Source organism: Calidris pugnax, unplaced genomic scaffold, assembly GCF_001431845.1.
Source record: "Calidris pugnax isolate Ruff unplaced genomic scaffold, ASM143184v1 scaffold171, whole genome shotgun sequence".
Taxonomy (NCBI): Eukaryota; Metazoa; Chordata; class Aves; order Charadriiformes; family Scolopacidae; genus Calidris; species Calidris pugnax.
In genome coordinates, this window is record NW_015091064.1 from 12,643,279 (window position 1) to 12,666,592 (window position 23,314).

At 43.0% G+C, this 23,314-nt stretch overlaps 2 protein-coding genes across 4 annotated transcripts in view; both read left to right on the top strand.

The window, feature by feature from the left end:
• The first annotated feature begins 288 nt into the window (after positions 1-288).
• Positions 289-19,098, top strand: UBXN2A (UBX domain protein 2A). Of its 3 annotated transcripts, none has more exons than XM_014956875.1 (8): positions 820-1,504; positions 2,119-2,271; positions 3,598-3,651; positions 5,098-5,233; positions 6,819-6,928; positions 8,486-8,626; positions 13,658-13,822; positions 16,088-19,098. In XM_014956875.1, exons 3-8 carry the CDS (start codon positions 3,611-3,613, stop codon positions 16,374-16,376), a joined length of 882 nt encoding a protein of 293 aa, XP_014812361.1. In that variant the 5' UTR covers positions 820-1,504; positions 2,119-2,271; positions 3,598-3,610; the 3' UTR covers positions 16,377-19,098. The 3 variants fall into 3 exon arrangements, with proteins under 3 accessions (XP_014812364.1, XP_014812361.1, XP_014812362.1); XM_014956876.1 differs by having other exon boundaries at positions 820-1,403; XM_014956878.1 differs by lacking the exons at positions 820-1,504; positions 2,119-2,271 and adding an exon at positions 289-346.
• A 790-nt stretch (positions 19,099-19,888) lies between these two features.
• MFSD2B (major facilitator superfamily domain containing 2B) overlaps positions 19,889-23,314 on the top strand; it is a 35,264-nt gene continuing 31,838 nt past the window's right edge. The window contains 2 exon segments of the mRNA XM_014956902.1: positions 19,889-20,286; positions 20,288-20,344. Of these exon segments, the coding sequence (XP_014812388.1) occupies positions 20,056-20,286; positions 20,288-20,344 (288 nt within the window). The 5' untranslated portion in view covers positions 19,889-20,055.

Below are 23,314 nucleotides of genomic sequence, written 5' to 3' on the forward strand. Positions count from 1 at the left end.
AGCACCGAGCCGTGAGCCCCGCCACCCCCAGGAGCGCACGGCAGCCCCCAGGGAAGCTGCTCTGTCCCCTCACAGAGCCGGCTCTCTATGTCCCCACAGAACCCCACTCGTGACGCGGCACCACTGTCCCCCGCGCACCCCCTGCCCCGCCACCGACATGGCGACCGAAACCCCACCCCTCGGGTGGCGAGGGCGGAGCTCTGCCCCCCGCCCCGCCTCGCCCGGTCCGGGCGGGGGCAACGGCAGCGGCTGCCCGGGCCTGTTTGCGGCCGCGCCTGCGCGGTGGGGTGCGGGACAGCCGGGAGTTGGCGCGGCGGGGAGGCCGGCGCCGGGCTGCGGCGGGCGGGTGAGTGAGTTTCTGTGGGGAGAGGCCGGGACGGGTTGGGGGAGCGCGTTCCGCCGCAGCCGGACCTCCCTCAGCACTGACCGGAGCTTCAACTTGGCCTCGCTGGGGCCGTCTTGAGGGGGAGGGCGGGCTGAGCCTCCTCGCTGCCTCCGCCCGGCCGCCCCCGGTTCCGTCCCGCCCCGTCCCGCCCGGAGCGGGGCGTCCCTCAGGGCAGGGGGGTCATTATCCGGCCTGGCCCCTTCCTCGGGCGCTCTGGGGCGTTACTTCTCCGCGTTGGTGTCTCCTCGTCGCTCCCAAACACCTCGGGGGGCTGGCGGGGGCTGCCGCTCAGGGCGCTGGGCCGGGCGGGCAGGGCCCAGGCGGTGCGGGGGAGCGCGGGTCGGTCCGGGTGCGGGCAGCCCCGGCGGTTGTGGGGGGTGGGAGGGGAAGAGGTCGGGGTTCTTTCCAAAACGCACAGCCTTTCTGGGCAGCTGGGGAGGAAACGCCTGTGCCGGGGTGTTTCCCTGAGGATATCGGTCACCTTCAGGCCGTTAGGTCTGGGGCTCGCCTCGCTTTTGGCTGGCGCTTGCCGTGTCTCTGGAGCCGCTCGTTTCTTTGTGAGGCGGCGCGGTGGGGTTCTCGGTGATGATTTCCCCGCGGCGGAGCGACGGGGCTGCGCTCTGCCGCAAAATGGTTTTCAACTTAGAAAGTTTACTTTCCGCTTTTCAACTTAGAAAGTTTACTTTCCGCTAAAGTTAGCGAGACAGGCTTCGGCGGGAGGGGGCTGCCTGTGCCCGCCGGAATGTTTCAGCCCCTCAAAGCAGGGAAAGGTAGTTTCTGGTTTGGGGTTTTTTTTGCCTTTAAAATAACAGGATGTGTGGGCTCAACGATATTGAGCGCAAAAATACCTGCTGAAACTGATGCGTCTGGAGCAGCGTAGGTGAGAGGTGCTCGTTTCGAAGACCTGGCGGTGAAAGGCCACGGTGGGGACGGTGGCCTGTCCCCTGTGGTGACGGGGGTGGAGAGAGGCAGGAGGAGCGGCTCCTTGAGGGGAAAGGCCGGGGGTGTCCTGCCACAGGTACCAGACGCAGCTTCGCCTTCTTCCTGCCATTTACATTTAATTTCCGGAGGCGGAAGTTCAGTTCTGGGATGACTTTTCATCATTTGTGACAGAAATAGGTACCGACACTGGTGGCGGTTGGAGTGACGTGTGGGGATGTCTGTCAGGAGTTGGCGGGAGAGGCGGTTGGTGCTGGTTGGGTTGACTCGCTGAGATAAAGCTCCTGCCGTGCAGTCCCATCCCCGTCTCCTAATGGCTTTTTGGTCGTAATGAACATCGATACGCCATCTAGGCTGATTTCTTTACCTTGATCTATTAACACAAACATCTCTTCTAAGTGTAATTGCTGTTGTACTTTAGAAGGAACAGCGACTTTCACAGCTGACCGGTTTTGAATACTATTCATGCACATTTGAGGCCAGGCTAATGTAGCAAAAGAATTAATTTGAAGAGCTGCTTCATTGTGTCTGTCCCTTTTTAACAGCTCTGGTGACAAGTCACAGAGAATCAACAAAAGCAGATGGCTGGAGGTGGCTTTTGTTGCTTTGGGGAGTACTCTACTGAATAGTGAAAGATTAGAAGATAAGCACGTTATACACAAAGAACAAAAATTTACTTTGTGCTGAAGCGTGTTAAAACTTAATTTGGGAAAGTTGAAAAAATGTTTTGTTTTTTTTTAAATGCTCTTAAATTCACTCTACTTATTTGATACTGAAAGCTCATTTTTTCCAAGTGCAGGTACACAGTTCCAAGTACAGCAATCAGAGACACTTGTAAGGTCGTAATGTACCAGCACAGACTTGCCTGATATGTATAATGCTCTGGCAGAACATTTGTGGGGAAAAAAAAAAAAAGGTTATACTGCATCTTGTGTGACCTGTCACAGGTATGTGAAGTGTACTGTTTTGACCTAATGCATAACAGCCCTGGTGAAATTGAAAGCTGCCTAAACTTTAAAAGCTGTTATGGACATATTGACTGAATCTTTTTGGTCGTTTTCTGACGGCTTATGAACATTTCTACAAAATGTGTCTCACAAGGATTTAACTTTTAGGATGGAAGAATAACAATATCAACCTCCTGAGGAACATGAATGATACCAAATAAATGAATGAGGGTTTTTTTTGTTAGTGCTGCAGTGAATGTTGTTTGCCCCTAACCTCTCCATCTTGTAAAACTGGATGTCAATACCACTTCAAATTTATTTTAGTCTTGCTGTGCATACTACTTGCATACTACTAGGAGTATGATGGCTGTCACTGCTTGCTTTGATGCTGTCTAAAAGCCACACACAATATCATGACTTAGTCCAAAACCTGCCAGGAGCAGGACGTCATTTGTGTAACCTGTACCCTGCAGTCTTCAGGAACAATTCTTTAAACACAGTTGCAATTAAAAATATCCGTTCTCCTGGGGGCTTATTTACTTTCAGAGTGATTTTATATTTCTTTAAAGGGTTTTTTTGTGAGTCTCTGGCTTTTTGTGACTTTCTGTAACTTTTTTTCAGAGAGTTCAGGAGTGTAATGAGATCAGTGCGGCATTCTTCATTTCTCTTGACTCGGCAGACTAATCCTGTAGTATATTTAGTACTTGCAAATCCAGGATTTTCTTTCCAGCTAAATGGTAGACCAGAAATGATAATTCACAGTTTCTGGGATGCTGCACCAATATGTTGAGGAATGGTAGGAAGAGGAACCCGATGCATCTTGCACCTTTCAGTAATGCAGAGTATTAATGTGAAGGTCATTAGAATGCCTGCAGAGCCAGTGCAGTTTTTCTGCAACTGTCTCATAGTGGTGTGAAAAATCAGGGGAGTTAAAATCGTGCTGCTCAGAAAAGGAATGTGATATTTTTTCCTTGCTTACTGTAAGTGTAGCCATGTATTTTCAATTCAGATGGTTATTGTGGAATTTATTTTGTACATCAATGAAAAAGTAATCTTCCTTTTGAATGTCTGAAACCGATACGTGGTTCGTGTGTCATTAAATTAGAAACTGCAGGAAAACAAAGAACCATCTGGAGACTTGGTGGGGGGGAGGTTGATGTTTCTGGTTAAATGTACTATCAACACAGGAAAAACTATCGAGAGTGTTTCAGGTAGAAAAGGAGGCAAAGTGAACTGGGTATTTTGTCTGATTGAGTTTTTTTGGGGTTTTAGGATTTTTTTGGTGGTGGTGTTGGTTTTTTTTGACCATCTTCTTTTCATAATTAGGTGAAACACCAGAATGAAAGACATGGACAATATCAAAACTGTAAAGAAAGAATGGTAGGTGCCAGTTCCCTCCCCCCTTTTTCCTCTTCCTTTCCTATTGCTGTTTGTGTGTGTTCTGTCATGACTTTTCAAACTTTATGTTAAATTTTAAAATTTTAAACTTTTTTTCCTGTATCCACCTGTTCTACATACACTGAAGTTCTAAAAAAAAATATATTGTTTTGCTAAAAGATTTTTCATGTGCCTGGAACGTTTCCTAGATGCAAGAAGCTGTGTAAAGATTTTTATTTAAAATAGAAAGGCAGCCTTACAAATTGCTAACTCACTGGTCACCTCTACATCTGATATGGAGGTCTTTGGTTTTCCAGTTATGTTTCTGAGGTAAGGCATAATGAATACCTACAAAAAAGCTTCAAGTTACTTTTGTTCTATTAGAAACCTAAAATGGGAACAGCACACTTTCGAATTTTCTGCTTTAATGTTGAGTTTTTCTTTTGTTTAAAGATGTTAATCTGTAGGGGTTCTTAGTATTGCATAGATGCACTGCAAACAATTCCTTTTTATGCAAATGTATCTAATTACCATTCAAGTAAGCGTTGCTGATCTTGGATTCAATGCAGTTTTATGTAAAACTGAATATTTTTTAAGAGCTGGGATTTTTTTTTTCTGAATTGCTTAAAATAGACTTTTCTGAATCTCCAACAGGAATAACTCCTACAGTGTTTACCGAAAGCTGCATAATCCTCTTACAATGCAAAGAACCTAAACGGAAAGATAATCATTCATTCAAGTTGCATATTTCTGCATTTTGATTGATGAAAATCTAACAGAAACAGCTGTCACATATATAATGTTCTATAAAAAGATGTGGTTGATGCATCTTTTTTTATACTCTGGCAGTCTCCGCAGTATTGAAGTTTTCTATTGTATTTCTTCAGTGTTGTCAAGTGGCGTTGAGTCACTTGTTCTTGGCTTTCTCTAATGTACTTTCAGAGGCAGTAATGGTGGTGCTGTGGTGGTACTGGGAATGGGGAGGTTCAAGTGGGGATGAAGGAGTAAATCCTAGGGCAATATTCTTGTATGTGGTTTTTAAAACTTAGAGCAAAACAAGTCACCCAAGCCTGTGTCATGGAAATGCTCTAAGGAAGGCCTTTCATGGGTGTGCAGTTAAACATTTGATGGTCTGAATTAGAAGAATGAATCATCCAACTTGCATTCCTTGCTCTGATACCAAGTTTAGAAGCTTCTGTATAGATGAGTTCACCTTCTCTATTATCATTCTTTAACTTGCACTTCTGAAGCACAAATAGGAGTGGTTAGAGACTCCTAAGAAGTTTCTAGAAAGGGCACAATGCAAAGTTAACCTGATGTTTTGTGACAGCCAGGTAAGCTGGGTGGAGCATGTCTTTTATGCCTCTTGGTACTGAATTTCTAGAGTAACTGCTTGTCCTCTATTGTGTTCTCTGAGGCATCATTTTTATTTATGTCTTTGTTCTGTAGGATGTGTAAATCAGGAACTGATGATCGTATCTTGAATGGTACAGAACAAAACTGTGACTACTTGGTAGATAACCTTTTTGAAGAAGCTCAGAAGGTTGGTGCTATATGTATGCCCCCAACTACAGTCAAGAATCAGGTGGGTGGTGAAGAAAAAATACTTGTGTTTAATGTGATAGCATTCCAGGAGTACTCTGGAAAACAAATGCAAGAAGTTCAGCAGTTTTATCCAGTACATCTATAAATGCACACAGAATTCAGACAGTAGTAGGAACAGTTTCCCATCTCTTAGTCAACCAGGCCTGTGCTTCTGGGATGCTTAGTTTCGGTACGTATCTCGTTGATTATGTCCTTTTTGTATTTCTCTTTTACTCTTTAGAGACTGGTAAGAGGCTGGAGAAAAGGCCATGTGGAACAAAGCTGTCAAGGAAAAATTTGGAGTGGGCATTGCTGGAAATTACACTCATGGATCCCCAGCTGAGCCTGGGAGAAAAGGAGTGTCAGAAGCAATACCTTAATTTGCAGTTCCTAAATAGCATTCTGTGGCAGCACAATGTCTAAGTGGGACGTTGGTGTGGAATAATTAGTCCATGTTGAACTTGCATACTGGTGCCCTGGAGAGGCACCTTCCCATGATGAGAACTCCTTCCGTATACATTGGTGCCATGAGACACAGGACTTTTAAAAGAAATTTAATCTGGCTGAGTGCTATATACCTTTTTTACAGATTACCCAACCAAAAGAGAAGGAATTTTATTCCGCAGTTTGCATGTGCTCTGTGTTTGTGTAGAAATCATCTAACTGTGCAAAAAAGAAAAAAAAAAAAAAAGAAAATTGTTCAGTACTGTCAAGCATAGTTCAACCTATTTCCAGCTGAGATGAATTCCGCATTTTTCTGTGCTTCATATACCGCACAGGTGGTCAAGTATCTCTCAAGACAACATTATTTCAGGGATCAGACCTGGGTGGTCAAATGCTTCCTTAAATGGCATGATGCATAAGTATGAAAATACAATCCTGAACATACCCATGTTAAAGTTGGAGAGAATCCAGCAAGCAATGTGAGGGCTACAAGTTGAAGTAGTAGATATTCTCTGGCAAAGTTAATGAATTACTGAGGGTTTATTTTTTCACTCCCATAAGGCCAAGCTTTTGAATATACCCAGGAATTCCAGGGTAACATAAATGTATGACTGTCTGAAAGTAAATTTTCTCATCCTTGCTGCATTTCCTGAGTGAAAGGCTTCTGCATGCACTATCTCAATGCCTTACTTCAGGAAATCCTCCAGGATGATCAGAACAAGGCTTTACCCTAATAAATTCCCAGCTGGGCTATTCTGGTAGCTGGTGTTCCAACACCAGCCATGTGTGCTCTCAAATTAGCTCTTGAAGAGTTGCAGCTGGCTGGGATCTTCCAGCTCTTTTGTGTTGTTTGGTTGGGTTTTTTCCCCCCCCTGCTGAATTGAAGGAGTGTTCTTGATCTAGGAAAGCAAAATGATTGGAGGAAGGTTTATTTCTAACCCTGATTGACACAAGGTACTTAGAAATGTCACTTACCCCTTGCAGTTACTCTCTCTGTTGGCACAGGGCCAAAACAGATTACAGTGAGCCTTCTCTCAGTATTTTTAGTCCATACAGTAGATGATTTATAATCACGGGGTACTGTGCGTATACCAAGCTGGTTTTACCTCAGTGTTATAATGAGAATTGTTTTTACTTTATAGGTTGATGTAATCATTAAGCTTTGGAAAAATGGGTTTACAGTAAATGATGGTGAGCTTAGGAACTACACTGATGTTGCAAACCAGCAGTTCTTGGACTCTGTTAAAAAAGGGTAAGTTTTGTGTTCTTCATCAGCCTGAGTTAATGTGCTCTGGATAGCACTTAGTTTATGCTCAAAAATTTTTATATAGCTGCTTGGCTTTGCTGCACTGCAGTATCTCTGTAGGAATGCAGGCCACTGCCTGTCTCAGTTCCTGCAGTGCTAATGGCTGTTTTAACATCAACAGGTTTAATATGGCTTTCAGTTGCAGTCGTCATAGAGTTGCTGATGAAATAGATAACAGCGAGTGTTGGTAGGGGATACAGTTAGGAGCAGAACAAAATAAAGAGTAAATCAGGATGTCCAGTAAGAGCTGCTGATCAAATGGTGCTTTGACTAATAAACTCAATGCACAGGTGGTTGAGAGTTTCTGGTTTTATGGTCTTTGTTTACTTTTTGTTGATGAAATGGGCACAATTGCTCAATGTAACATCAAGAAACTCTGATCAGTCCTAAATTTCAGACATTTTTTCCCGTACAAACTTGCTATTCCAGTCATTTGTGTGTATATAGCAGTCTTACTTTTATCCCCCTGTTAGAAATTAGCATGCTATCCTCATTTCTGCTAGTGTTTGTGGTGTTGCTTTAAGAAAGCAGGTTAACTGTACAAACCAAGATATTTTTGAGCCTTTAATTTGTAGTCAGTTTCCTCATCCTGTACAAATGGAGAGGAGAGTATAATTTTATGGAGAATATAATTTAATAACTCTTTCCAAGTATGTAAAATCATTAAACCATTGGATATTTTGTATTTTCCATACTTTGCTAGCCATCAAAAATAATTAATTTTACACTGTATTTCTCCTCTATGGCTGTCACCTGTGTTAGTTGTAACAGCAATTAACTGCGCTGTTTAGAGCCCTTTGCGTTCTTTGTGTGCACGCATCAAAAGTTTGACACCTTTCTTCCACTGTTTGCTTGTGAAGATGCTAATTACAAGATGGTTCCTGCATAATAATTTATAGTGCAGAAGCACTTAGTCCAGCCCCTGCGCCAGCTGAGCCCCACCACCCAAAAATGTAGTATCTGCATCAGAGCTCGTAGACAAAAGCATTGTTGTGTTCTGCTTAATGCAAATAAAGCATTACCAAGGTGATGTTACTGCACTGAGGAGTGCAGCTATTAGTGATGACCTCATTTTTAAAAGCTGAGATTCATGTTTACTTGTAATTAAACATGTTGTGTCTAAACTCAGTTCTTTCTCTTTAAAACCAATTGTCTTTTTTTGTTGTTTTACTATGGGGATAAAATAACTGAACCTTTTGCAGCAATGTGTGGTGATGCTGAACTTCCTGCACACCGTGTGCTTTGGGGTGGTAACCGTTGGGTAAATTTGAGCATCATTCAACAACTTACATAATTATGTCTTTTTATTTATTTATTGTTCACTTTCTAGTTTATTTGCAGTTCAGGAACTTGAAGTTTTGTGTATCCCATGCACTTAACATGACTTTTTTTTTTCAAAGCCTCATCCTTGAAAGGTTACCATAGAACAGGTATTAATCAGTTTTGTGTACTGAAAGCAGGAGAGTAGTTCTTTTTCTGACATGTACTTTTTTTTTTCTTAAGGGAACTGCCTTTTGAGCTGCGCAGAGTTTTTGATAAGGAGGAGGTAGATGTTAAAGTGGAAGATAAAAAAGATAAGGTGTATTTGTTGTCGAAAAAGCCAGTGTTTCATCCCTTTTCTGGACACGGTTACAGATTGGGAAGGTGAGTAGTCTGACGTGATCTGTAATTGGGTAGCTGAAGGGAACTGTATCTATGGAAAAGGATCTTATAGTTCAGGTTGGAAGTGACCTCTGGAGTTCTCTAATCCAGGCTCCTGCCCAAAGCAAGCTCAGCTGTGGGGACAGATGGGGTTGCTCAGGCTTTTATCCAGTTGGGCCTAGAAATCCTGCAGGAGTGGAAGCTGCGCAGCCTGCTTCAGTGCTAGACTGTCCTCATGGGAAATAAATTTTTCCTTATATCCAATCTGAATGTCTGTTGCTTCAATTTATGTCCGCCATGAAGAGCCTGGCTCCTTCCTCCTGATGACCCCCTGTAGACCCGGGCAGGTGCTGTGAAGTATCTCCCCTGACACCATCTCTTCTACTGGCTAACAAGCCCCTCCAGCTTCTCCTCATAGAGCAAATGTTCCAGTGTGTGGCCATCTTGGTAGCCCTCCATGGAATATGCTCCAGATTGTCAACATCTTTCTTTTATTTTGGGTACCAAATCCGAATGCAGTCTTTAGGTGTGTCTAATGAGCGCTGCATGGATGATAATCAGCTCCCACAGTCTCCTGGCGGTGTTCCTGTTCATCCAGCCAGGATACTGTTGGCTTTCTTTGTTCAAGGTCTCAATATTAGCAGAACTGTTTCCAGCTGAAAGGCTGTCACTCTTCTGTTCTGTGATTCAAGAGAAAAGAATCTCTTCTAAAGGTGTATGTGCAGTACATTTTGTAAGAAGGTGGGACTATGACAAAGCCATAAAGAGAACTGGAGAAGTAAGAGGTTATTTTGCATTCTCTTAAGTGTAAGAAGATTGGGACTATGACAATCCCATAAAGAGAACTGAAGAAGTAAGAGGTTATTTTGCATTCTCTTAAATTTCTTCAGCATTTAACCATGCATGCATTCATCGCAGTAAGACATTTTAGCATGTTACAGTGATCCTCTTCCCTTTTCTCCATGACTCCTGTGGTTGAGGTCAGCCACTAATGACCACACTAAAACTGGACTTGATTTATAACCAAACAGTACTGTATTTTGGAAGGCTGTTGTGGAGGGGCAGGCCAGGAGTTCATGTATTTCATACCTGTGACTTTTGCTTGCTCCAGCTTAATTATCTGCTTTGCATATCCCTGTTGTTTAAGAGCAGAATTCAGCCTAGGGAACAGAACACATTTGGTGACCAGGGGCCTACAGGAAGCCTTCACAGGTGGGACTGCTTGATGACCTGCCAACTGGGCTTACTAGGCCGTGGTGGAACCTTAGGTGAACAGCTTGTTTCGATTAAGTGGAAAGGGCTTGCTGCTAAGGCCCAGAGCTTGTGCTGAGGGAAAGCGTGACCTGGGTAGGAACGGATGAGGCAGGGGAAGAAGATCTGTACAGAGTGAGAAACTGATAACTGTAAAGGATGAGTGGTTCCAGGCTGCCTCAGAGAAACAAGTATCTGTTTTATCAGTTTTATCTGTTTCTGTAGCACAGTCCATTCAGTTGCTACATGCTTGAGTAGATGCGGTCAATAGGGAAAATCTTCCCCTGAGAGATGGATGAGATGCTGCAAGACTTGCTTTTGGTAGCACTGAAATTGTGAGCAAACGAGGGTCAAGAACTTAAACCTTATTTTATCTACAAGTAGACCTGTATATAGCAAAAGCAAAAAGATCTCCAGAGTGCTGGGTTTCTGCTGCTATAACCAGTGCTAAATGGTAGGTTGTTCAGTTGCTTGTCGTGCTCTGTCATGCCTATAGCAAGTAATGATCTTGCTTCCCAGTAGGCGAGTTAGGTTCTGGAAACGTGCTATTCTGTGAACTTCAGTTGACTGGTCTTGTACACTGAGACATCCTACAACTCGCTCAGCATTTTTTCTTTCTCTATGGACTGGATAAAATGCTTATTTTTTTTCTAGTCTTGCTAATGCTGTGCTATCAGAGCCCTTTCAAGAAAGACGAGGAAATATTTTTGCTGATGTTGGAAACATGAGCCATAAGTGCTCTGACCCCACAGAGCAGTGCTCACTTCCTGATGTTAATACGTGTCCATTGCATGCAAATGCTACTCTTTCAGCCAAAAAGCTCTGTGGGGAAATAGTAGTGCTGTCTGAAACTTGTGACAAGTTTTAAACTATAGAACTCCCTTTCCACAGTTGCATTCGTTTGCTTAATCAGAAACGAGAAGCAAATGACTGAACAGATTACTTCAGTTTGTGACCTCGCTAGACTTCTGCTTACCAAATAAACATTTTTTAATAGTCTATAGATTTTCTGCCAGTTCTCCCTGATGGATGGACTATGGGGTGGACGAACCATTATGAATTGGTCTGTTGTCTGGCTTGTTAAAACTTTAGTTGGAGGAAAAATTGAGGAACTAGAAATTATGTTTGTTGCTATAACTCAGATGAGCTTGATCCTTTCCCTTTTTGTTGTACAGGAGAAACAAATTAGATTATCAGACTTCTCCAATATACCTTATGAACCTTTATGGGTGTATTCTGCTTTCTCTACCACCATTCAGCTACATTTAATAGTTTGGGACTATAAAAAGATTTGCAACCACACTTTTCTATTAAGCTTATCAATGCATTTTAAAGAGTGCCTCAGAAGCATGTTAATTAAACTATTGACTGAAATCCCTTGTAGCAAAGTGGGCTTGCTCTATAACCTCATTAGGGTAAAACATTGTGCGTCAAGCTTCTCAACCATTAGTCAGGATAAGGCATGGTACCTGACTCTTGGGATTTTTCTTTTCAGAAAATTGACAGGAGGCTCTTAGGTTTCTTCGATCTTTAGTTTACATCTTCTTTTGATAATCTTATAAAAGGAGTAAGCCTTTAAAAGGGGTGATAATGCTTTGATCTCAGGCTAGTAAGAGACTTAGAGTCCTGGTTTGTGGCTTTAGTCAAAGCTCCCGCCACTAGGTGGCTTTATCTGTCAGTTCTGCAAGAGTGAAGTTATTAAGTACAGAAATGCTTTAAACCTTGGCGAATATAAATCTTTTAACTTCCTCTTGCAGCTTAGCTTAACGTGTTGGCTTCAGCTTCACATGTACTTGCTATTGAAAGAGTCATCTGCAGTGCCTACCAGAAATTCTGAGATGTGACGAGGAGGGAAGTGGGTTTGAGAATGCCACCAAAATTTGTGTCCATCTGAGACGGTTGTCTGAACTACAACTGGGACTGATGAGCTGAAATGTAGTTCAGCTCTGGCTAACCCAGTTGCCTGGCAGCTGCAGGGCTGGCTTCCTCTCCAGCCCCTGCTGTACTGGGGACAGCTGGCTCACACCAGTGCTTATCCCTCACTGTCTCAACCTGGAACCAAATGTCACTAATCAAGCGACAATCATGCGAAAGCTGGTCATTGCTGGACTGAAGTATGACTTGAACTTTTTTTTTTTAGCTCTGCTCCTGAGACTGTTTAACATCATCTTGTTGGTGCTCGAGCTTTTTTTCCAGATCTGAGGGCAATGAGGGTTTATTTTGTACTGAGGTCAAGCATGAACAGAAGCTGGGTGTGAGATAAGTAAATCGGTAGAGGCAGGTGAGTGATAGTAAGTCACCTGTACTCAGAGTACCAGAATACTTTACAGATGTGCCTCGTGGAATGTGTTGGTGCCAAATTCTTGTGCCCCAGCTGATTCCTGTGTAATGCAAACCAGGCAATTCTGTGCCTCTCATCTGCCTCCAGTTGCAGCGAGAATCTCATTTGCAAGTGAGTGACAAGAGATATTTTGATTCTCATCCTTTTTGTAGAGTTTCAGTGGAAGAAATAAAATGTGCCTCTACTGGTTGGTAGCCTAGAAGTTAGGGCTCTTAACTAGGCAGTGGGTGATACAAGTTTTTGAAATACCTCAGACTGAGAAGGACTCAAGCCCAAGTCTCTAACTTTATTAGTCTGAAAATATTAAGTCATTAGCCATCTTTGTTTTAATAATAAATTGGCTGTGACTTTTCTGTTTTATCATTAAACTAAGACAGGTGCAAGAACATAAGGATGCAAGGATGGGATTTGTCCGTGAAGCAGATGTAGTATTGTTAAGACTTATTCTGTGGCCATTGGTTACCGACTTCTCTCTCAAGAAACAGTAATTCATCCATTTTCTGTGCAAAGAGAAAGCCTTTCTGCAAACCACCGTGAAGTGTTCATGTAGTCAGTGACCCCAGCTGAGATCAGAGAAGAAATGGTAACTCCTTAAATCACTGGTATTGTTTTGCAAGCAAACATCTGGTTATACTCACATGGGCTGAGGATGTGCCCATTGGATTGGGCCTTATGATGACTTAAACAGTACACATCGAGCAAGCTTCGTCCCAAAAGAAGCACTAAGCTCTAGACATTTCTTCAGAATAAAAATTTTTGCCAGTAATTTTTTTTTTTTAAAGAGCGCATGCTTGGACTGAGGTCCCTGTATTCTGTCAACTCATTTTATGGATCTTTGCCCTTGCGGTAGGGTCAGCTGTTGAAAGTGTCTTAGAAAAAAATTACCAAAATCCAAGTGCTGGCTGCATCAGCCTGGATTTTCACATGAAGTGGTTTTCTGTGATAGATGAGTAATGCTTCTAAGCTGATATAGATGATGCTGGGGTCTGAATCAAGGCTAACAACACTCAGTTAAATTGAATTACTGTAATCACATTACAGTGAAAATTAACATTGAGTATGCAAATTCAATACTCAAACCCTTTAAAGTCTCACCTGTGTGATTGGTACAAAAAAATGCACAAAATCTTCAGACTGTTTCATCTCTTGTGTATTAATATTTAACCCTTTGATATGTAAGTTCCCTTCCATGTTGTAAAAATGTTTAAAATGAGTAAACTGGAATTCTTTAACATGTTGAAGTCTTCAAGGTAAAGAATTGGCATACAGTTAAAAAAAAAAAAAAGCTGACATTTATGTCAGTATTCCTATATTTGTTGAAAAAAGAAGTCGTCATTGCACCCTGATACATGGCAGAAAGCTCCAGAAGCAGAGGTCTGGAGAGAGGTTCAAGCTTACATGTGTTCACAGAAGGCATAAACCTGTATGGCTTTTCTTTTCAGTGCTACTCCAAGGGTAATATCTAAAGTAAGAGATGATCACCAGGGACCTGACAACAAAAGACACCTGCCTTTAGTACCATTAAATGAGTTGGAGCCTGTCACTAACATCCAGATCTGGTTAGCTGATGGGGAAAGGATTATTCAGAAATTCAATGTTTCTCACAGGTAAGATTTATTTTAACACTGTCAATGTGTATTTGCATCTGAACTGTGTGTATTATGCCTGTATGCATGATGAGTCTCTAATTTCTGTGAATAATCTACCTCCTCAGATCAGTTAACATTGGCTGTTCAGCTGTGTCTAGAAAACCTCTCTTCAGACTTTGAGAAATCTTTTTTTTTTAGCTGACGAGAGAGCAACGTAAGAGGAATGTGAACTGATGTTAATAATCAGCACGTAATTGAGCATCAATGAAAATCTGAGGAAACTGTAGTAGGAGTTCTTCGTAGGTTAGTGGAAGTTAAAGTGTATGTATTGCTCGTTATTGGAGGACACAACTTTTAAAATGACAGATCTCTCACAAAATGAGTACATCTGGAGCAAATTGAGTAGTAAAAAGGCTGATAGTCATTGGGCATAGCACCCCAGGTGGGAGATGGAGGATGTGACTTAAAAGTTGAGCCAGAGAAACCTCTAGGGAGGATCGGAGTCAGTGCACCAGGCTGGGGGGGAGTTGTCACCTGCACGTCAACGTGAACAGAACCAAATGCATCCAGTGGCTCTCAAAGAGGCTTATAAGTGGGGATACGTCAGAAGGTGTCAGCACAGCATGTGTATGCAGGAGCTTTGAGAAAGTAGGATAAACTGTTTAGCATTAAATTGTAGAACTACTGTCTTTAAAGACCTTTTTCTCAAATTTGTAATCTGAGAAATTACTCCAGTACTACACAGTCACATACGGAGAGGGAATGTTTCCTGTGCTTCTCTGTGAAGCAATTTAAAGTGATCTCTAGATTTAATGCAACTCAGGCTGCAGTCAGAGTAAACTGTGTATGTTGTTGTGGCTGGTCAGAAGAAAAGCTCAGCAGTTGAAGGTTAATCACTGCAACTTTTTCTTCAACTTGTACTAATTTATTACTGTTAGCGCCTGAGGTATGAACTGAAACACTGTTGTGATGTGCTGCTGAAGTGTCAATTGCTATTTTAATTATAAATACTTCATTGGAGGGCTTAATATCTTAATTATTCCAGGTTTCACACATTTAAGTATATTTAGAAGCTTTTTGTCTTCATGGCAAGTAGCAGTTTGAACAACTGCTAAGTGCTTTTGGAGAGGGGAAAAAAAAAGGTGAGATAAACGGAACAACAGCATTACTGATGCGATGCTCTTTTTGAAGTAGCTTGTAATAAATATTCCATCATAACGTATCCTTTTGCCACAAGACCACCATGTTTGTGCTGTATACAGCATTTATGTATGCCCGAATAAGAAATAGGAAGAAATCCTTTCAGGGGCCAAGTACTTGCTTTTAATTGAGGCCTGTGTGCACAGGAATTAGATGTTGGCTCTATCTGTCCTAGGAAGTATGGCCAAGGCATGAAAAGTTGGTCTTCTGTGCATCTAAACTGTTAGGATGGTTTTCCCCCAAGCCAGCCAGCACTTTGTCAAACAATATCTAGGCTTGGTTCAGATGTTAGCTCAGGTCACAGACCGTTCCCAGAATACAGTAAACCCCCTGCTACCCTATGCGTGGGGGAGAGGAAGGATGAGTTTAATAATTTGCTAGTAGCCAGAGTCTACCAGTTGGCCTCTGCATCAGAGAATGGGCATTGACACTGTCTTTGTTTTACTGGTATAGACGTATCCCGTCATTTTCGTTTTCTAATTAAATTGGTCAATCCATATTCTTCCACAGCAAAACCTCTGTCTTGCTCACTTGTTGCAAGGTTCTTCACACCTTAACAAGCAGCTTGAATCTGTAATGAGTTCCCTGCTGCACCTGCTTTGGCAGAAGGAGACTGTATTTAGACCTAGTAAACTCATAAGCTATCTAGACAATTTCTGCAGACCCTTTTTCTTTACTGTTATTGTGGTTCTGTTACATGTACCTCTCACTGGAGGCACCCTTATGCTAGCTCTTGGCTACAGAAACCTCAGGTAAGAGCTCCACCAGCTGGTTAAGAAATGATGGGCTTGTGGAACTACCATCTGAGCCATAGTGAAGCATTTGAGTGCTCTGAGTAAAATACTCGTAATTATTCCCTTGGGATTGCTCTCAGAGCATGCAAACCCTGGTCTTCCCTCAGGATCCCAAAGGATCAGACACTTCAGGATACCACCTCGTCTAGATTCCTCTAGTTCTATGCCATCAGCTGTTCCACGGAGTGAGTGTCTGATTCTCTCCTCGTGGTGGCTGGGTTGTGGGATTGGGATATGTGTTGGGATTGGAGTGCTCTAATGCTGAGTTTTCTTTTTTTTTGCTTCTCAGAATAAGCCATGTCAGAGATTTCATCACAAAGTATCAAGGATCAGAGGGAAGTGCTCCCTTCACACTGACTACTTCGCTGCCGTTTCGAGAGCTGCGAGACGAGACGCTCACACTAGAGGAAGCCAAGTTGCAAAACGCTGTTGTTGTTCAAAGACTTCGGAAAACAACTGAACCTTTCAGGCTCTTAATGATAAAATCACCTGACAACGACTATAAAACTGCTACTACACCTAATGGACAGCTCAAGAGCGAGCAAAAAAACGCTATCAAAAGTACAAGATCAAATTAGCTTTTAACTTGCCAAAAACTACATGCAGGTGGAACTAGAGAAAACCAAAAATGTAACCAGCAATATCTGGATGCACTCTCATCCTCACGTACTGTGCTCTCAGAGAGCAAAATGTGTGCTGTGCTGTCATCTGCTATAATAGAAGTATTTTCGACTACATTTGGTGGTCAGAGCCTGGCTATACACCATAGCAGAGGTAACTGTACTACAGGTCATCCTTAGAATTCCCTTAGGTAGAAAGCCTATTAGTTCTTTAATGAGTGTATTTAGGCAGAACAGTTCTCTGAGACTTAATTACTACTGATAGCACCTTTTAAGGAAAAACAGTATTTATTTTTGCACTTTGGACTAAAGTGAAACTGAACTGTTTGTTTTCACTTATTTCGGTGTAAGCTGCTGCAGTTTGCATTCTTCTCACAGTAACTTATAGGCAAGAGATTCTGCAGGGAAGTTCACTTTTGAACTCTTAACTAACTTGAAAATCTTCAATATCAGTATCTTCAGGATTTAACTTATCATAAGATCTGCAGTGTAATGTTCTATCAGGTCTTCACGTGGTGGTAGATGCATGTGTGAGAAGATAGAAATGAGGTAGTCTGGTGCATACTGCATATGAAGTGCCTCAAAATAAGCTCTGAAGGAATTGTTATTACCAATGATTGAAGTGGTTTCTGCCCCTCTTGTGCTGCTATGGGTGTCTTGAAGATTGGGTGATGTTAAACTACCTAGCTCATTAGGATAGAAATCCACTTTCAGCCTTGTCACACAAAAACTTCAGCTTTTCTGGAGATGACCATACAGGAATAGTGGCTTAGAGGGACACAGTTGTTTTCGTACTGTATATCTGCCTCTGTCCTGAGCTGGCCAGCTGATTGAGACACTAATTGCATGTGGCCAGGTTTCAAAGATGTTGAAAATTCTTATTTGGAAACTGAGGTTTCTTCCCCCTCTCTGCCTCGTTTCCATCTGAATCTTTTATTTTGCTATTCATGTACTTGAGGCATACAATTTGTAGCCAATGATTCCCTCTTTTGCTAAAGGAGAAATGAACCTAAAGACTAAGTATTTTGTACTGTGTTTGCCGAGTAGCATGTGGGTTAGTGAACAGAACTAGGGTCTCTAGGTAAGACTTAATCCTGGGGCCTTCAATGAGTGCTGACTAGTTTGTGCTGCCTGCGCAAACGGAGGGGCTTGGGGTTTGTACTACTTTTGTGTGGATAAATGACAGATGGGTTTGGGATTTCCTGCTTTTGTTCTAAATAGAAAATGACTTAATTGGAGTGACTTGAATTCTGTCTAAAAGTTGTGTTGCTTCAGACTAGGGATGCGCTTACTTCATTCCCAGGGATGTAAAACTGTTTTGCTTCAGCATCTCTCCTGGTCTGTTCAGGGGCTGTGAAATGAAAGTCAACTGCTCAGATACCTATTCAATGTACTCAGAAAGCAGATCTCTGCAAACTATGCAGTTAACTGTTTTCAGTGCTATAAACTTGATGTGCTACTGTGTCATTCAGGTTTATGTTGCAAATAATGCCATTAAATTTTCTTTGCTCTTGCATTGACTCCTCTGCTATATGAAAAGCCTACTAGAGCTCTAGTGGTAGGAAGAAATGTGCAGACAAATCCAATAATAAAATTTGAAGAGACAAGTCACCTACAGACACAGATCCAACCCTCAGTTTGCAGAGCTTCCTGAACAGTGAATTTTATTAATCGGTGCTTTTTAATCTGTCTTAATGTCAAACTGAGTATTAGAAAACCATACATTTTTGATTGTAAGCTCAAGTGTTCTTATCTAAAAGGTGCATGAAATGTCACAGTATATGCTATGCCTACATAGAAATTCAAATAAATAATTAGTGTAAGATTGATTAAAATTGAAGGGGGGGTATGAAATTTTAAGGTAGGTAAATCCATTTTGCTTGTTATCACAGTAAGTTTTTTGGAAAGAAGCAGGAAGCGTTTAGTGTTTCAATGTTGACTCATGTCTGCTATCAGTATTTTAAGACACTATAGCTTGATTCTGTCCAGCTATATATTGTGTTTTACAGAAATCAGCTGTTTCTGGCTAGAACTTTGGTGGTGCTTGAGTGTGTATTTGGTGTTTGGAAGTGTCATGGTCTTCATTACAAAATGAGAGCAAATCTTTAAAAACTTAAGAGTGATGCTGACTACACTAATCCCATGTTAGACTAGAAGGTGCCTTTAAAAGAGAGGCAACAAACTGATTGGATAACTTAGTTTCTGATTTGGAGAACACCTTTAGAATGAATACAGGGCTCTTCTAAATCTAATTGGTTTCGGCCAATTTGTAAAGACTGATTAGCTACCTGTAGTGTTTGGACAGCCTAATCTCTTACTCAGCGCTGTAGACAGCTATTGTGCATTGGTCAAACAACAGTAAAACTTGCTTGATCAATGCCTGAGTTTGTGAAAGACACAGATACTATCAGTTATTCATTGTTTCTTCACTGTTTTGAGTAAAGCCTGTGAATTAACATAATTTACAGCAAAATTGAAATAGCCTAGAAAAGATCAAAGAAAGGAAATGTTTTCTGTTGGTTTTTTCCTTGGTGAAGAGATGCAGGTAACAAAGATTTAACTTGTTACAAGGACGTCCTATGAAGAAAAAATGAAGAAACTGAATGTTGAATTTAAGTGTTACATGCCTACCTTGTATCTAGTACCTAGTACTTCAGAATAAATTACATACTGGGGTTAAGTCACTGAGCAGTCCACCTCTGTTTTGAAGCTCAGCTGGGCTCAGCCTCCAAGATCCCTTGGAGCCTAAAACCTTCAGAGAGTTTTCGACAAGGTCTTAATAAGGCCACAATTCCAGTTTTGCGTTGAAGGTCTGTTTTTAAGAAAACGTTTTAATGCCATGTCCTTTCAGAATTTTGCAAATTTGCTGTAATTATTCTTGTCAGATGAGTTTGTGCAGGATTTGCATATTGGTACTCAATGGCGTTGTTTTCAGTGGCTGCCCAGGACCCACCAAGTCACCCTGTCAATAGCAGAGCTCTTTGAGTCAGTCGATTCAAACTGATCATTTGAATCTTGTGTGTAGGTAAGTCATCATCTTCCCAAGATGAGCACATCGCTGAGTTGTCGTTGGTTTAAGCCCTCTTCTCTCAGTATGTCTCACAGTTGAAAGAAGTCATACTTCAAAATTTTTATTTTTATTTTTTTTCTCTGAGGCAGAGCGTGCTTGTAGGACCATTTTCCTGTGGGCAGGGTGGTGGTGGTGAACTTGTACAAGTACCGGTGTTGGCTCCAGGGCCTTTTGAGCGCGGGGGCGGCTCTTCCCACAGCGAGCTGACTGGGCCAGGCACGGGTTTTGTGTCATCTCGCATCCAGGTGACTGGCGTGGATACAAATTCGTACAAGCAATTCAGACAACAGCGTGTCTCTTCAAAAGCATAGAGCTGGTATTTTTAGACTTTGGATGAAGACAGCCCCAGAAACCTTCACCTCAGGGGAGCCCTCCGTGCGGGGTGAGGCGGGTCGCTGTGAGGGGACGGGCGGGGCGGGCGCTATGGCGGCCGTTCCCTGGGCACTCGGGATGCTTATTAGCAGGCTTCCAGAGCAATAAAACCGGGATTTCACCTCACGGACGGCTCCTTTTCCTCACAGGACAGGCTGCGGGAGCTGCCCCACTCCTCTTCACGGTGGAAGCAGCATGGAGGGGCGAAGGGTGAGGGGGGTGTTCCCGCCGCCCGCGGGGGACCCGGCTCCCCGGGGCGGGGAGAGGGCTCCTCCGGCGGGGAATACCCTCTCCCGAGCCTGGAGGGCAGCGATAGCGCCTCTGCCCCTCCAGGGCGCGGGGTGGGGAGGTCGCCACCCGCTTTCCCTCTCAGTCCCTCGGCCGCCCCGCCCCGGGCTCGCAGGTGTTGGACCGGGGTGGGCTGTCCCCTGGCTCTGCCATGGCGGGGGCTGCCAAGGACACCCCGCAGCGCCCGCAGGAGGAGGTAAGGGGCTGGGGAGGGGGAAAGGCGGCTTGAGGAGCCCCTCGGGCGCAGTCCCGGGGTGAGAGCAGGGCTGGGGTCCCGCCCGCCCCCTCTTGCTCCAGCCCCCTGGGTCTTAATCCACATTGCCGGTGGGTTACGGGGAAGGGGGTGAGCACTCTCGGGGGGGTTGGGGCAGCCTGAACTTGCTGCTGCCGTGTCTTCTGTGATGCTCTTAAATCCTTACCGCCATCCCCGTTTTCCCCCGCCGAGAAGCTCCGTGTAACTCTGATATTGTCTCTGGAGCGCACTATCTCCCTCCGGGGCTGTCTCCCACCAAGGCCGAGGGGGTGTCAGTGGAGGAGAGGGGCGGGAGGGGGGTCACTCTCCTCAGGAAGCCTCATCGACTCCTCACTCACTGCCAGGTGAGGTGTTGCCTGTGAGAAAGTATCGAAATGCTTCCTCTTCGGACCCGGTGCTTGCCGAGATAGGGGTGGAGAGGCAGGTAAAGGGGTGAGTGAGGACCCCCCCTCACCTCCATGGCTCTTGAGGGGGCATCTGGTAAAACGGGGAAGGGGCAGCTTCAAAACGGAGGGGCTGGGGTTGCCTTTCCTCATGTGGTGGAGGGCGTTCGAGCCGGGGAACTCATCAGATGCTGTGGCCACATGCTGTTCTGGTTTGAATTTTTGTGTTTGGAAACTATCTGGGTGAATTCAAGGAAGAAATCTGAAGCAGAGATACACCACCTTTGGCTCACAGAGCCCCTTGGCTCTACATTGCCAGCAGCTGGAAGGATGTCTTGGGAAGCACCACTGCATCCTGCCTTGTTCATGTGCCCTTTTAGGTGTCTGTACCCAAGCCCTGCTCCTCTCACTTCTTACACTCAGGGGTGGGCTGATGTCATTAAGAAACCTGAAAACAGTTCTCAAAGTACTTGGTGTGTGGGACTTGGGATCCCACCTGGGACTGTCACACTCATGGGGCAGTTGTACAGTCACTCACAGAGCAGAAACAACAGAAACATTAACCAGCATTAATTCTATGTTGAGAGAAAAGCTGACTCAAAAGCTGTTCCTCGTTAGCTACATTTTCATTGTTTCTCAGATAAACCTAGGCTAGCCGTTATCTTTGAGTCACAGGTTTTGCTCTCCCTTCTTACTGCTTTTAAATGACTTGTTGGTTCGGTTCTGGACTCGACTGATAAAGAGGAGCTTAGGACAAAATGTGGCTGCTCCTTGTGCCCATAATGTTCATGCAGTATCTTCACACAGTTCCAAAGAGTTGTTTTCAATGTGCTTAAGTATTTTCTTTAGAAATAAGATGATCTGTTGTAAATGCTGGATTCAATTTCTGTTCTGTTGGGGAATGGAAAACTTACAAGCAATGAAAAGTACAGTTTTAGTTTAACTTACAGGAGAATTAATAAAGGAACTACAGTGTATGAGATGCATTAATTTTCTGTAACGGTGTTTAAACTTACTCTTCTAAATAATAAATAAAATCTCTCAGCTATTGTTTTCTTAGTTTACCTCAAAACACAATTAACATAACTTCTTTTGACCTTTCTTTCTCTTACCTCCCACCCCATCATCTCAACTTTCTTCTAAACACTGTAGAAGCAATTTGATGCTGGCATTCAACTACACCACAGGGGTCTCAAAATTTTCATAAAATTCTTTGTATTTTATTCATTGTTTGACCACTGCCTACACATTCTGATCTCTAGGGAATTTTTGGAGTACTTCAGGCTCACTGACAAATTTACACAGGTGAAAAAGCTTTCACTGGTGTGCTTGAGGAATCAATGCAGGGGTGAAATTCAGCCTTAGGAGAAAAACCTTGTTAGTTGCCCATAGCCAATGCACTGACTTTGGTCCCACTGCTCTGTGCAAGTGCCATGTTATCCTTCTCAAGATAGTTTCTGGTGTCATTTATTAGCAATATTGTGTAAACCCCACCAAGGCTGGGGCTCTTAACTGCCCTAGATCCTGTACCGGAGAGCTGCCACCTCTATCTTTTCTACTCTTAAATCTAAGCCCATGAAGTTAGAAAGAAGGAAATTTTTCCATTCTACTGGTGCAGGGTCCTACCTTCATTTTTACTGCTGTCTCGTAGGATACTGAGGTAGAAAGCATGGTGATTACCATATAACTTCAATAGGGAGAATCAAAATAGATTATGGGCTGCTTCTTTTGTAAAGAGACGCCAGAATGTAGAGTCTGAATGATTATTTTTCAGCAGAGAGAAACTCAGGGGCACTCCATGAAATTACCAGGCAGCAGATCTAGAATCAACACAGTGACATTTCCTTTCGTGGTATGTGTTATTCATGTGTGGAGCTGCTGTGGAGTACTATAGCTTAAGGTACGAATGAGTTCCAAAAGTAAGTAGGCAAAATACAAGGAAAACAGGTTTTGAACAGTAATGTCCATTTCAGGAAGTTCATGAACTGCTGATTCCTGACATTTCTGTGGCTGACTGAAGAGGACACCTCTCTATGCTATGTCTGTCTGAACAGCTTGTTTTATTCCGAAGACAACACTCATAAACAAAATTTAGTGAAAACTTAACTACTGCTGTGACTAAAGCATTAACTTTGCTTCAAGGTGATCTGGGAGTGTGGTTCAGAAAGTAGTTAAGCAGCATCCTGGGGTGTGTGGAATCACAGTGAGACTTATTACAAAATATGTATTAAGATTGTAAATTTTCAAACCACTAAACCGATGTAAAGATAGGAGTGCTGCCTACAGACTGTAAGTTTAGATCTTGGTTGACTGTTTCCTGTACCACAAGTTTAATTAGACTAGTTCTTAACAACTTAACATTCTTTGTTGTTATAAAAATATTTGGGAATCATGTATATTACATAGAGGCATTTACTTTTTCTGTGTTAGCATGGCCTTAGCTATTCAAAGGACAAGGGGCAATGTTTTTAAACTGAAAGAGGAACATAAGGAAGACGTTTTTGCAGTGAAGGTGGTGAGACACTGGAAC

Excerpts from the sequence above, each read along its gene's own strand:
- UBXN2A (XM_014956878.1), top strand. The coding sequence starts at position 3,611 with ATGAAAGACATGGACAATATCAAAACTGTAAAGAAAGAATG. Across the intron at positions 8,627-13,657 it reads CACGGTTACAGATTGGGAAG|TGCTACTCCAAGGGTAATAT; the intron begins GTGAGTAGTCTG and ends TTTTCTTTTCAG. Across the intron at positions 13,823-16,087 it reads AAATTCAATGTTTCTCACAG|AATAAGCCATGTCAGAGATT; the intron begins GTAAGATTTATT and ends TTTGCTTCTCAG.